Source organism: Nilaparvata lugens, chromosome 3 (assembly GCF_014356525.2).
Source record: "Nilaparvata lugens isolate BPH chromosome 3, ASM1435652v1, whole genome shotgun sequence".
NCBI classification, from domain to species: domain Eukaryota; kingdom Metazoa; phylum Arthropoda; class Insecta; order Hemiptera; family Delphacidae; genus Nilaparvata; species Nilaparvata lugens.
In genome coordinates this window covers 57,876,817-57,892,047 of record NC_052506.1, presented here as the reverse complement: position 1 = coordinate 57,892,047, position 15,231 = coordinate 57,876,817, and the positions used below count along the sequence as shown (strand labels likewise).

Sequence of the window (15,231 nt, the reverse complement as noted above, 5' to 3'; positions counted from 1 at the left end):
GTTTGTTTATTCGACACCACAACAACATGTACACAATATGTCATCTCTGCTCTCGTAGGCTATCACGGATGGAATAGTCCAGTCAAATGGTCGTTTTTCAGGAAACAGCCCCGAAAGAATTTTTCTCGACGGTTCTTTATGTATTTTGGGGCGCTGAATTCGAATCTGAAATTTGCTGACACGCCAGAGGACGGCTTCGCCCCCAAAACCCCCAAAATTTCGGACTTTTTTCAATTTTCTCATTTTATCTCGTGAACCTTGAGTTTCTCAAGAAAAATCATTCTCGACAAAATTGAAGAGAATAAGATTTCTAATAAATTGGGTGGTCGCGCAGGATTAAAAATAGGAAAGCAGGAAAAATAGGATATACTGAAATTAAATGTTTCTAACGGGTGATTATCATAGAAAATAACCCGCGTGAGAAGATTTCAGCCGAAATATTTATTTTTTGTTAGGAAGGCCTTGAAAAGGTATTATAATAAAAAAATTGTATTTTGGCTGTAGGACATGATTTTCTATTTTTGGGTATATCCCCCCTCCCCCCACTACTAAATTCGAAAATTCCTAAGGAATCCTGTTCATAATGAATTGTTCTTTCACGTGATGTGTGGTTTTTTATCTATACTAGAAAAATATCCATGTTGTATATGGTAGAAGTGGTAGGTTTGCATAATTTTGAAAACCCCTTGAAAAATACCCCTTTTTTGAAAATTCGTAGCTCCGGAACCAAAAATGGTAGAATCCTGCACGACCACTCAATTTATTAGAAATCTTATTCTCTTCAATTTTGTCGAGAATGATTTTTCTTGAGAAACTCAAGGTTCACGAGATAAAATGAGAAAATTGAAAAAAGTCCGAAATTTTGGGGGTTTTGGGGGCGAAGCCGTCCTCTGGCGTGTCAGCAAATTTCAGATTCGAATTCAGCGCCCCAAAATACATATAGAACCGTCAAGAAAAATTCTTTCGGGGCTGTTTCCTGAAAAACGACCATTTGACTGGACTAGAAGGAATGAAGGGGTGGTTATCATACAACCCCTCTATTGGGTGGGGAATAGGATGGAAACTTAAAAAATAGAGCTCATCTCGCCAGAAATACCTGGATAGTGTTATCTAAAACTCCTCCAAAGATACAGCTGATGAAAGTATCACAAGTAATTATTAATTCTATTCTATTTCATAGAGCTTATTTTCTCTAAGGATGATGAGCCATAAATACACTTTTAGTTTAAGGTGGTTTCCGAACCACCGGGAAGCTATTTTAAAGCTTTATAATTGTATGTAGTGGAGCTGGCCCCTAGCAATATAGATTTCCTTACAAATGGAAGTAAAGAGGGCTCGTCGATTGGGTCCATTGCTTTATGCATTTGCGACAATAACCGTTCCTTATGATCTTACAACTTGTTTCTGGTACCGGGTACCGATGATTACACTCTCCATTCAAGCCCTATTCACTTGTTTAAGATTGGGCCCATTGACCGACCTTTATTCACCGATCCGTTTTCAAGACATTGAGTGAATGTATTGTAGACAATTGGTATGGCTGTATGGGTTGCTTTTTCACCGTAGCCACTCCAGTTGATAACCGGAGGGTTATCTCAAGTAGGGTATACATTAACAGGTGGATTCGAAATTATCTTTGAATTTTTAGTTATTCCCATTTTCACATTTTTATCAACAGATGACATCGAAATGCGATTGGATGATGTGTTCAGCTATACCGAGAACAATAAATATGGAACCATACCAATCGTCATTCATGGCAATGGACGTTCTAAATTTGCACTATTAACGGTTGGAAATTACTTAGCTAACAGTTGGAATGAAGCACAAGGCTGTCTTGCTTGTTCAGAAAATACACTGCAATTACCCAAGGTGAGTGAGTATCACTATTGCACTTCATATCAACTATTGCACTACTACTGAATCAGATCACCAATAAAATTGAAGAAAACATTGATAAAAAAGTATTTCATTTTTAGTCCAATCACTATATACAGTTGTGCTTACAATATATATTGTAGTTTCAACTTTTTTAATATATTGTTTGGATACCTAAAGTGAGTGATTCAAAATCACTCTGGGCGTAATTCTGTGCTCTACAAACTGAGACCAGGAAGAGCACTCTATCTCACATAGATTCCCAGGTAGGTACACTTTATAGCAATGCTCCTTGTATTTTGAAAAAACACCCAATTCTCAACTTTAACCATCATCACTAGCTGTATTGCCTTCACATAGAAATTTTGTACAATAATATAGGTTCATAAGATCATGCTCTATGAGAATCGCCCGTTAGATGCACTTAATTCCAGCATTTCCTAGAAGAGAGGCGCGTATAAAGACACCTCAAGGATCAAACATTCAAACACTCATAAATGTTGACATAATGATTGATTTTCCTCGTACTACAGCTTAACAAGGCGGTTCAAAATATAATAAGTAAAATTCGTTGGAAATTGAGAAATTTATTGTTCAGTTCATTGTAACCCATATACAAAGAAATGACAAATTTCCATATTCAAAGCTGCGTATCTTGTGAAATAGAATTTAAAATTTAGTCAAGATTGTGGAGAGTTTTCTTCTCTTTCTCTCCAATAAACAATACTTTTGATGTTTCGGAAGTTACAGCCGGTTGAAAAAACTGCGATTTTCGTTTATTCACTATTTCGTGATTTACTGTTGATCAAGAGTCTCTAAAACGAGAGTGACACATCACAGAAACGACACATCACGATTGGTTTGGTTTCAAACTGTATAAAATGTTTTCCTTTACAAGCTCAGTTGCTCTAAATTCATCTTGAACCACTGTTATTCATCTCAAAACTGCAGAGAATGAGGAAATCATGTCCAAAGTCTTGATTTTTTTCTAACGAACGAATTGTACTTTACAAACATATTTTTCCATGAATCTTTCTCACAAAAGTTTGCTCTACAATTCAAGAACAAGTACAATTTTTCATAATAACAGGTTACTGAGATGCACAGACTTTAATATAGAAAATCTATTGTGTATGGAAATATTGGTTAAAGTACACTGAACAATAATTTTACATTTCTCCAACGAATTCAACTCAAGAGGTATGATTTTGAACCGCCTTGTCGAGCTGAGAAGAATAAGCTGTAGAACAATAATATCCAATCATTGTGTGATAAGTCATAGTGTTTGAAAGTTTGATCCTTGAGGTGTCCTCATGCACGCCCCTCCACTAGGAAATGCTGAAATTAAATGCATCTAACGGGCGATTCTCATAGAACATGATCTTATGAACTTATATAATTGTGCGAAATATCAATGTGAGGACAATGTAGTTGGTGATGATGGTTGAAGCCATAAATTGGGTGTTTTTAAAAATACAAGGAGCATTGTAATCAGGTGTACCTGGGATTCTATGCGGGATGAAGCGTTCCTCCTTGGTCTCAGGTTGTAGAGCACAGAATCACGCCCAGAGTGATTTTGAATTTTACATTTAAATGGTGACAATCGGAAGATATAGTTGATTAAAAACTGAAATTCATCAAAATCGATTTTTTCCTGAAATTCAATTCATTTTTGAAAAAATGTAACTCAGTATGCCCATATATTGAAGATAGGGAGCTCCGAATGAATTCATTCTATTGAACTCATTCATCCATATGAATGATTGAACTTATTCTACAGGACCAATCTTATTCTACAAACCCTCGATTTTTTATTGAGTATGATGTGATTCTCAGTTAGCTATAATAATTATACTCTGTCACGGTTTACTAAGACGGGTACTGTAATGGTATCTAGGAAGTCAATTAGTTATCATGATAAATCATGTAATTTTTTAGAATAGCACACAATTTTACCGAGTTATAAAGAATCCAACTGATACTTTAGTTGAAAAAAACACAGTTTTATTTTGTCACATCCACATTCATCAACTGCAGTCCTGTATATTAACGTCTAATAAATGTGGATGTGACAAAATAAAACTGTGTTTTTTCAATAATACTTTAGCTTCTGTAAGAATTAAGGATCACAATAAGAATTTCGTCTTGGAAAACCTATTAAACTTTGAGGATCACCATTAAAGCATTTCGTCTTGGAAACCCTATTAAACTTTAAGGATCACCTTTACTCAGGCCGTACTTCATCTTGAACATGTGCACCTTTTAATGGTGCGCTTTTTGTCATATGAAACCTCTAGTCCTTCCTAGAACACCTGATATGCAATACAGCAGAATGTAACACACATATTTCAAAGGCTTAAATTTCAGTTTTCTAGCAGAATGTGGTGGCACCAAGCTGCTTTGAATTCCTCAGCATCTTTCAACGTATCACAAATGACTGTGCTAATATTCTCAGATTACCTTGCCTTATTCAGTCCCATTACTTTTGACTCACACCATTGTTAGTGATTTTCTTTTGCAATTTTCAAATCCTGACAATAATATGTTTCTCCATTTTTTAGGATGAGAATGATTATCCTGAAGTGCTATTAGCTGTATTTATTTCGGTTCCAACTCCTTTTATGGAAGAATTTTTCCAGAAACTCGAAAATCTCGACTATCCAAAGAAGAAAATACACCTCTTCATGTATAATATGGTGAGTCAATAGAGTTTACTTGGGCACAATTATTTAGTATAGTGGCTAATCGATAAGAAGCTGGTACTGTACAAAAAAAATTTAAGCTGAGTGATTCCACATTCCATGTTACAGTTTTCTTTGAGCTACTGAAACGCCCCGAATGAAAAATACTATTAAACGTAATGATGACTGATAAAATTTCGACCGAAATATTGAACTAAACTTCCACAGAGACAGTAAGAAAGTCTTCAAGGATCACGTTCCTAAGTACAGTATCATTTTTTTATTAACACAAAATATTGAAAAATGTTCGCCAAGCATAATGAATTCCTTGGCTGGCATTAATTTTTGGATAGTAGCTCTTATGGAATTTCCTTCTAGCTGTTCACCCAGTTGTCAATATTTGCAGTAGCAGAAGTATTCGGGGTGATTAACATAATTTCATTTGGAATTTCGTTTAATAACTATACCATGGAGGCCTTTGAAGGGCAAAATTGACAGTATTTAGCCAAATTGAGTAAACTTCCCAACTGTATAACAACCAAAAATTAAAACCAAAGGAAGAAAATTTGTGTGCAATAAGTTTCTAAAATAACCTACATTGTATGTATGCCTGGGAAAAAAGAACGGTTGTGTATACTACTATGAAAATGCAGGTGTTTATAATATACTTTGGCCTGGCAGAATTACAATACAAAAAAATCGAGAATGGTTCTGGAGCTCTATAGCTTTGGAGCAGAGACTTGATTTGGTTTCCCAAATGGGGAAGCTGTACAAGGAAATAGGAAAAAGGCTCAGTGGTCCAAGATGCTAATCATTCAGTAGCATATAAATTATTGGAAGGCTTTTTTAATTCCTATATTAGTAAAAATGTGGTGTTAGATCAATTATTAGATCTATTGAGAAAATTATTAAATTTAGTTGTTGTTCTACAAGACTGCATGTTTATTTTGGCTTGCAATGGAAATAGGCCGTTTTAAATTCTTATACACGCTTCTTTTAGGTGCCATATCACAGCGAAGAAGTGGATAGATTCACAAGCATAGCTTTTGAAAAATATTCATCGTTGAAAAAAATTCTACCATCAGATAAGATTGGAGAAGCGGAAGCCAGAAAATTAGCTCTGTGAGTAAAATCTTGCTGATGTTTTAAGAGCTCTGATGTTACATACAGTATTTAGATTTACAGTTATCAGATAGCTAATGATTAGATATTGATTAGTTTTGATAATGATTAGGTATTGATTAGTTTTGATAATATTAATGCATATATATATATTTGGATAATGACAAAGATTAATTATGCCAAGATAATTGAAAGATAAATCTGAGTGAAATGTGATTTGTTGACTTTTTAACCTCAAAGGCTTGGATTTGTTGAATATCATAACCTATGTAGCTTGGAAAAACATCCATCGAGGAAGTCTGTAATCTAGACCAGTTGAGAAACGCTTCAAACAATCAAAAAACATTGCTGTTTTTTTTCCAATTTCAACCTGACTGATTTTCAGTTTTTTTCCTTGCACACAGGCTTTGCCCATGTAAGGAACCTTCTTCAAGTTTTGTATATTGTTTTATGTATATTGTGTATTGTTTGTATTTTCTAAGGAGAAGAATAAAGATAATTTCAATTTCAGTTATAAGTTTCTGTATCCATTCACATTCTCTGCAACTTGAGCAAAAAAGGTAATATTCTCTTCTCATCGAACAGGCTAGAGTTATGTGAATAGTCAATGAGCTATAAATTCCTCTTAATTTTGCTACTCTTCCCATTGTTTTATTATTTCAAACACCGTACATGGTTATAATGGACACTGCTCCTTGCTCTTGATACACAAAACTTTTACATTTTCAAATTGTAAACTATAGTTCTTCAAAATGATGTTTTTTTCGCATTAGGTTATACTATTAGACAGAAACATCGGTTTTTAGGTAGCTTAAAATGCTATGAATTATTATTACTTTAATAATGCAATATTTCTCCATTCCTTTCATCTCTGAGAAATCGCATAAAATGTGAACTATAATCGATTCTTTGACCATTGAATATTAATTAAACGTCCTGTCAAGCCTCTATTTGAAAGCGGAACTCTCTCAATATTGTTATACAGTAGTTTATGAATAATATTCTAATTGATAGCATTTAAGCTACCTAATAATCATTCAAAGTTGATGAGGTTTTCATGCATTAAAATTATAATGCAAGAAAAAATTGATGTTTTCAAATATTTAATTTCACAGGAAGCAATGGAAAGTGAAGAAGTGTGGCTACTATTTCAATGTGGACAGCTATGCTCATATTGACAACAGTCAAACTTTGAAACGCCTCATTGAACAAAACAGGTTAGTTGACCTGTTTTAATTAAAACAGGTTAATGTTAATGTACACTTAATTAACTGCAATTAATATTGAAATTAATTAATATATAAATATAATATATATTTACATTAAATGTAATATATATTACAATATTGTAAATAGAAAAGTGCGTTATGGTTTCTAATTTTTTACGAATAACTGAAAACCATTGAAATGTTGTTAATTTGAATGACATTGATTAAGAGAGAAGATGGACATTTAAAGCACATTCAGAAATTTCTTCAATGAAAACTAAAGCTTATTAAAGCTAAAATTAGCAATTAATTTAATTAAATCAAACCGAATTCAAAACTTAATGATATTTTAACAGTTATAACTCAATGTTTCAAGAATACTGTTTTCCACTATTATGATGCTGCTATTAGCTATTCCATTTTATAATGAGAGAATAACCATTTTTTCAGAAGATCTCTTTCAAGTACAAATATTCGAGGTAACACCAAAAATAGAAAAGTGCGTTATGGTTTCTAATTTTTTTGCTTTGTGAGATTTAATAATGGACTTTTCTATTTAAAGAAAAGCTTATTATAATTTAAGCAATTCGATATTGAAATCTTCGACAATTATTATCAGCTAACTGCTGCTTCTACCCCGAGAAATTCGTTATTCTCTTGTGGTTGTTGATAGAGCTAAACATCAAAATATAATATGGACCTTAAACTGAAAAACATTCATTTTAATGTAATTCCATTCCCTTCATCAGGTTACTAAGAAAAAGCTTGGAATTGTCATTTAAGGCTATGAATAGGCTTCTAATTGGATATTTGGAGAAGATTTCTACTAAAACTGAATTAATACGTTGGAGTCATCGCAGCGCTGTCTGTCTATACAAGTATAATACATAAATTTATAATATTTATCTATTCACATTTATTAGTGTCCTAAAATTTCTTATAAAAAGGGCATATTTAAGAAAAGCCTATTTTTAAATCTCGCAAAGCTTTAGTTTTCATTAAAGAAATTTCTGAATGTGCTTGAAATGTCCATCTTCTCTCATAATCAATGTCATTCGAATTAACAACATTTCAATGGTTTCCAGTTATTCGTAAAAAATTAGAAACCATAACGCACTTTTCTATTTTTGATGTTACCTCGAATTTGTACTTGAAAGAGATCTTCTGAAAAATGGTTATTCTCTCATTATAATATGGAATAGCTAATAGCAGCATCATGATAGTGGAAAACAGTATTCTTGAAACATTGAGTTATAACTTACTGTTAAAATATCATTCAGTTTTGAATTCGGTTTGATTTGATAGTTGTTGTGTTAGTGCAATGCATGATCTCAAGTTAAGTAATAATTATAAATTTCAACATTTCCAGACAAATCTTAGCACCAATGGTTGTGCGTCCGTACAGAGCTTGGTCAAACTTGTGGGGTGCTATTACCAAAGAAGGTTATTACCAGAGGTCTTTCGATTATATGAGCATCGTCAATGGTGACAGGAGGTGAGTCTTACTGTTTTATTATATCCCGTCAAAGATAATTGTGATTAATTAAAAAAGAATTATTGTCTAAAAAAGATTTATTAGAATCTATAATTTATTATTAATCTTGAAGATTTATTAATTTTTAAAGAATCTAAAAAAGGATTATTGTGATTTCCCGTCAAATTATCATCTGTTACTACACAATACCACAAAATTCCACTGGTAAATAAATATTGCACTTTTATTCCATGAATCAAACAGTTTGATAACTGTGAAACAGGAGACATGACATGACCTGAATTATAGATTTTTTCAATTCTTATAGAAATTACTAATACCATTTTTATAATATTTATAAAATATAAATATTATAAAAAGGTACTAGTAATTTCTATAATAAACAATTCAAGTAGTCCTATTAAAATACTTCATAAGAAAAAAATTTTCATTTTTCATATTATGAACTATAGAAATTCTATAAAAAGCTATTATTATCTTATACAAACCCAGCTCCATGTAGAATTTGACCATTTCCATTAATAATTTTTTCAAGTATTATTTCATGCTGTAAAAATGTAGTAATGAAATAAATATCCTTGCTTAAGTGGTCTTTATTAAGACCTGTCTGATCTGATGAAAAATCTATCTATATAGCTGATAATCCATCTATTCTCATCAAGCATTCATTATATTTCTAAATACGAGTAATCTAGGATAGTGAGATGAATCAGGCTTAATGAATTGAGATTCAAATACTACAACTCTATTTATTTATATCACCATTACAAACAAATTATGCTATTAATAATTATGATTATTGATATTATGAATTTCTGATCACCTACTTTCTATTATGTGAAAGTAAACGTGATATTCAATTCACTTCACTTTTTCAATTTCTCCAATTTTAAATACTTTGAGAATAAAAGCACGATCCTGTGCATATTTCCTTGATATCAGTTTCTAATCAAATGCTATGCTAAAATCAGTCTTGAAGCTTCTTCTGTCTATACTGTACATGTTGTCAGCGTAGCATTCGTAGACACCTGCGTCCATCTGAGTGGCTGGATCTATCTCCAACTTGGATTTCACTCTGTCTTTTCCTATTGGCCACTCGTGTACCTGCAAAACATATAACGTGTCTGGTAATCCAGAATAATTTTGTATCTCAATATAGTAGACTATTTGGATGGGAATAAGTGGATAAAATCTTAATCTTGTAGATCGTACCATTCGTGAGTCAGATTTCCATACTTAAATAAAAATGTATCATTCCAGTTTATTTTAAATCGAATTATGGATATGCGTTTTAATGTATGACTTTTTTATGTGAATTTCTCAAGCTAGTCTAGAGAGACTTATGCCCATCTCATAGACAGGCCTAAAATATCCTCATTTTTAAACAATTCTTCTTACTTGAAAAATTAATTGTTGATAGAGTATTTCTTAGTTGGTTTTAATATACATAATCTTCCTCATTTAGGCTACTTAATGTCTTCATCATGGGTCTGGGTGAAATTCTACTCAAGGTATCTTGGAACATTAATTCAATTCAAATGTCATGAGTCTACACTTTTGGTCTCAGCTTACATTTTATAAAATGAAAATAATTGACACTCGAATAATTTTGAAACAATACCGTGTGGAAGAAAGAGTGAGTGCGGAGTGAGATGATCGTTTTAAGAGAATAAAGCGTGCTTGCAATCACCGTTAGGTTAGAAGTAGCCGGGGATACAGTAATTTTATATTCTTAATAATTTCAAAGAGCTATCTTTTATAGAATAGATCCGATTTGGTCAATAGCTAATATCGTAGACACCTCTAATACGATATCTAATACTAATATCATAGCCACCCCTGACCTACGATATTGCAACGTCGCAGTGTAGGCCTAGAATCTAATACATGATTGGTGAAAAAGATCAGCTGGTATTTTTTTTAATCTTTTTTCATGTAGGCTTTTTTAATCTAATCATGTAGGCCTAGAATCTAATCATAGCCACCTCTAATAAAAGGCCCCGGCCTACGATATTGCAACGTCGCAGTGTAGGCCTAGAATCTAATACATGATTGGTGAAAAAGATTTAAAAAAATACCAGCTGATCTTTTTCACCAATCATATTAGATTCTAGGCCTACACTGCGACGTTGCAATATCGTAGGCCAGGGCCTTGTATTAGAGGTTGCTATGCTATTTAATGAGTGTTAACTTTTCATTTATTGTTATGATTGATGAAGTGGCCATCCACCAATTGAAATTGGTTTTCTAATCCGCATATATAATAATGTCACAACTATAGTATTCTACTATAATATTAGTAGACGTACGTGCAAGTAGAGATGAGAGTATAACTCGGTTCCGTCCTTGTACCACGTGATGTGTGGTCTCGGTGACCCCCTGGCCACGCACAAGAAAGCAATCTTATGGCCGAGAACGTATTCATAGTCGAAATGTGAGGCTTCGAGTATCTTAGCACCCTGAAAATCAATAAGCGTTTGCGATTATACATTATAATACCAATATTGTTCTACTAACTAGAAGTTCAATGAGTTATAGAAAGCATTGCGAATTGATGCAATTATTTTCATAGAGAAAATAATCAATTCATTAATGACAATTTAACAGTGTACATATTCGTATATTTGTTGACTTGAATTTGTTGGTCAAGATTTTTTTAATGCTAATGGCAATGAACATTCTAATAATCCCAAAAACTTATTCCTAACAATAATAACTCGAACAAAGAAGTAGTTGTTATTGTTACAACATTATAACCAGTAGGCATTTCTTGATACATTCTATTGCTTGTCATACTATTTTAGTTCAACAACAATACAGATTCATCAATACAGTTGAACAACGTTAAGTTAATACAGTCATTACAATCATAACAGTCATAACATTATATCAATATAAGAATTAACTTTTTAAAACTTTACATTTAATCATTAATCTAAGAAGACAAAAATGAAAAAACATACTTGTTTTACCTTACATTAATTATCAGTGAAAAACTCTTCTATAATATAATAAGTATTCTGAATCAAAAACCGGTATGGATCTGATTTAAATGTAGCAGACCTATAATTTAAATAAGTTTGCAGTCTATTCAAAACTTTGACACCAATATAACCAGGTTTTTTCTCATAAAGAGAAAGTCTTTTTTCTTCTTACCCTTCGTATTCTTGTCATACATCAATTGTTTCTGATTTTTGTCCTCTTAAGTAGGCCTACTCCCTTGTAAGTTGATATTGATATGAGATAATGGCATGATATAAAACACATACGTTTGGAAGGTTTCGAACCCACGTCAGTTCCGGTATCAGACTATCAATGGTTGTTAACGCCACATCTGGTTGAGCTTTCGCAATCCGCTATTGAAATCTATGTATTGAAAAATTATTATACCCAGCATTCGATGCAGTATCTACGTTGAAACCTCTTTGTGTATAAAGAAGGGTTTACATTAGTCAAGTTGATTACACACATAGAAAAATTTGAATTTAAGAAAACCTGACTAATTTAAATTTCACTTTATGAAAATAAATATGTTTGAACTTACATTGTTGTTGTTGTAATACTGGTCGGACTCGGGATCCCTGTACTTGCCAGTGATTGGCAGGCCGATCTGCACCCTGCTCTTGGTGCGACCCCTTCCCCTGCCCCTCCGGCCCACCACCCCGCTCGGCAGCCACCCGGCGTAGAGCAGGCCACACAGACATATCACCTGTGTCAGCTGCATAACTAAAAACCCCATTCAAATCACAATCAATGCAATAATCTACAAATTTTGCCATCATATAAAACACACTGTTAAACCAAAATTCCTTTTCCGACTTTCAAGTTCTTGGTTCTCAAAAATCAAATGTACATTCCAATTCTCATTAAAGAAATATTAATAAAAATGCAATTAATAATATAATAATCTTATGAGATGGGGGTCACTTTTTATTATTTTTCACAAATTGAAGTACTTGGCCTAGTATACAGTATTCTCCCCCAAATTTTATACAACCTATCACTGATTGAGCATTATTTAGGTAGAAGTCGCAAAAACACCGAAGTCTCATTTTCTAAATTTCCAAGAATATCAATTCAATTATTAAAGCCCAATATAATTTTCTTATCCGAACAATAAGTATTGAATTTATTCTGTATAGGCCTACATGCATAATGAGAAAAAAACATTTGAGACTTAGCATTTATCCTACATTCAGCATTTGAGAAAAAAATAATTTCTTGAAGGTTAATTAGTTATCATGATTATTTGGCTTCATGTAGGTCCATCATTACATTAGGTTACATTGAATTTCATTACATTATATTCTCATTATATTGGTAACAAAATTCGTTGAGTTGGTGAAATGAATAATAAAAAAATCTTATATGAATTAGGATGTTTTTTTACAAATTGAAGTACTAGTAAGTAATATTCCCCCCGAATTTTATACATCCTATCACTGATTGAGCATTATTTAGACCTGTTACTCACACATTATATTACAACAAATTATATTAGTATATTCTAGTCGTAATAAATTATTGAATTTCTTATTTTTAATTTTCTATAATAGTTTTAACAGTACTGAGCTACAAATCTGTTATAGATAAAGATAAATCATATTATAAATTGGTCCAACATATAACGAAAATATTGACAATGTTTTTTCAACTCTTCAAATAATAAGATTTAGCTAAATACCACCATATTCTATATTTGAAACAAACAGTTACGTTCTAGAGATTACAATTCTTTACTAAAAGATATGAAACAGGAGTTACAAGGTAACCCGTGCTTTGCACCGGGGAAAATGTGGTGTTGTAAAATAATGTCATGTCTTTATGTGTAGAAAACATGAAAAATAGATAATTATTATTATTTTGTTCTATACTTCGTGATTAATCTTATAAGAGTAGAAATAAATACTTTTTATTAATTCTTTATACTGTAATACTCAATTTCCTCTATTAATAAATTTAAATGATGTTATCAAATCTGAATAAAAAATAATCAAGCTTTAAGCCACTGGATGCATAGTGTACATTCAATAGTCTGGAGCAAAAGATGTAATTACAATAGATGATTTTGTGCGATGATACTCACCTCAATTCAATTAAATCCAGTCGTTTGCTTAGCCACTTGAATATTCCATTCAAGCAATGCACTGAATGCTGCTTCCAATTGGCGGTGTAAACTCGAGAGCCGAATAAAGTCGGTTGAGGGGCCCGGTCTGGTGTCACCAGTTGTTTGTTTTAGCAGAGCAGAACACAGGCAGTTCCCCCCTAAGCCCCCCCACCACCCGAATTGCGACACCCTTTGCTCGCTCTCTCACTCGTTCTCCCATTAGCCTTTGATGGACCAAGCCCGCCCAATTACCATCTTCCTCTTATTATTCAACTGGCTGTTACCTTTCATCCTACCACAATCTTAATATCGTCTTCAATCACTTTTTCATGAAATTCATTCATCGCAAATAGATGATATTCGAATCAATTAATTGTTATTTTACTTCAATATTGGCACATTGGTGTAATCTATGGTAATGTGGTGTATATTTTAACATGTATTATCTTCAACGATGATCAATCGTACCCTACTGTAGTATTCGAACTGTATGATGATTAGCATGTAGTAAAGTTGATTGTTGGGAATTCCCGGACTTGATATGAAATAATTTCGTTTGTAGAGAATTTAATCTTTATTTAGATTACCTTGACTCAGAATCTTTGATTTCGACTACTTTGACTATAACTATATTTTACAAAATATAGTTTATACTTATATCTCTATATTTATTATAATGTATCAGGATATTGATACAATAAAGGCGACCAGCAGACAGACGGAGAAAAAAATGAAATGACTGCATGGAGATGTGAGTGAACAAATACAGACCGAAGGACACCTGGGAAGGCAGCTTTCTCTCTGTCTGCTGTCTGCTGCGGTTTGCGTTCACTTTACTTCGTTTCAACGGGCCTTATAACTGCCATAACCTACTGAAGGACTCTGAAATGGAGAAGTTCATCCTTCGAGAAACAATTTTTAGAAGATTTAGAAAACTGATTTTCATCGTCTGTTGAAAATGGGAAAGAGTGAAAGCGAGTTAGTGTGAAAATGAGTTTTATTCTAGCTATTGAGACTGACTAACAAAATGTATGATCCACTTTGCTGTTATCTAGTTATCTCTTTATGCTTGCGGCCTAATGATGAATTGGCTCATTGTGAAATTTGTTTAAGCTTCTTCAGATTTAAACTGTTGGCTTAGATTTTTAGTTTCGCCTCTTCTAAATTTGTTCTCTTTTAAATGAATTCATTTTTATGATAATTTTGCATCTTAGTGCTTTGAACCCGCCACTTAGGGCCGCTTTCCGTGCTCGGGATTCAGATAATTTCTAGAATTTAGACAGCTGGAGTCAGAAAATTTACTTTCCGAAACGAGGCGTAGTCGTAGTTTTTATGATAATCTTTATTTTCTCTTTTGTATAATTGGAAACGGTTTTCCTTGACGAAATGTAACATTCCTAAATAATTCAAAATAGCTCAAACTTAACACTACTTCCTCTTTATTTTATTTTGTGTTCAATTTCCTAGTTTTTTAAAAATTTAATTTAAACGTGAACTACGACTACGGCCCGTTTCGGAAAGCCAATTTTCTGACTCCAGCTGTCTACAACTTAGCTAAATCCCGAGCTCGGAAAGCGGCCCTTAGTAGTATGTTTGAACTAGTTACACTAATCCCAATTTAGAGGAACACAGTTTTGATTTAAATAAGCTTGTAAAGTTCACTTTTCAACAGTCTTCTATAGTCTCTCTCTTTCGCCCAATCAGTTTGAGCAAGATAATAACTGTGACGAACGCTCGGTA

General features: G+C 32.8%; 2 protein-coding genes across 2 annotated transcripts in view; one reads left to right on the top strand and one right to left on the bottom strand.

The window, feature by feature from the left end:
- The window catches only part of LOC111054404 (procollagen-lysine,2-oxoglutarate 5-dioxygenase), a 56,700-nt gene that overhangs the window by 13,922 nt on the left and 27,547 nt on the right, over window positions 1-15,231 (top strand). The window contains exons 6-10 of the mRNA XM_039422846.1: window positions 1,679-1,872; window positions 4,440-4,574; window positions 5,560-5,681; window positions 6,797-6,898; window positions 8,259-8,386. Of these exons, the coding sequence (XP_039278780.1) occupies window positions 1,679-1,872; window positions 4,440-4,574; window positions 5,560-5,681; window positions 6,797-6,898; window positions 8,259-8,386 (681 nt within the window). The remainder of the gene's footprint in view (window positions 1-1,678; window positions 1,873-4,439; window positions 4,575-5,559; window positions 5,682-6,796; window positions 6,899-8,258; window positions 8,387-15,231) is intronic.
- LOC111054406 (immunoglobulin domain-containing protein oig-4) lies at window positions 9,108-13,699 on the bottom strand. Its single transcript, XM_022341443.2, has 4 exons — window positions 13,471-13,699; window positions 11,929-12,110; window positions 10,694-10,843; window positions 9,108-9,488 (listed from the first exon to the last, which is right to left on the bottom strand). Exons 2-4 carry the CDS (start codon window positions 12,106-12,108, stop codon window positions 9,330-9,332), a joined length of 489 nt encoding a protein of 162 aa, XP_022197135.1. The 5' UTR covers window positions 12,109-12,110; window positions 13,471-13,699; the 3' UTR covers window positions 9,108-9,329.

Bases quoted from the DNA above. Each gene is read 5' to 3' on its own strand.
- LOC111054406 (XM_022341443.2), bottom strand. From the start codon at position 12,108: ATGCAGCTGACACAGGTGATATGTCTGTGTGGCCTGCTCTACGCCGGG. The intron at 10,844-11,928 runs GTAAGTTCAAAC...ATTGATTTTCAG, and splicing joins AGTATTACAACAACAACAAT to GGTGCTAAGATACTCGAAGC. The intron at 9,489-10,693 runs GTACGTCTACTA...TATGTTTTGCAG, and splicing joins ACTCTCATCTCTACTTGCAC to GTACACGAGTGGCCAATAGG.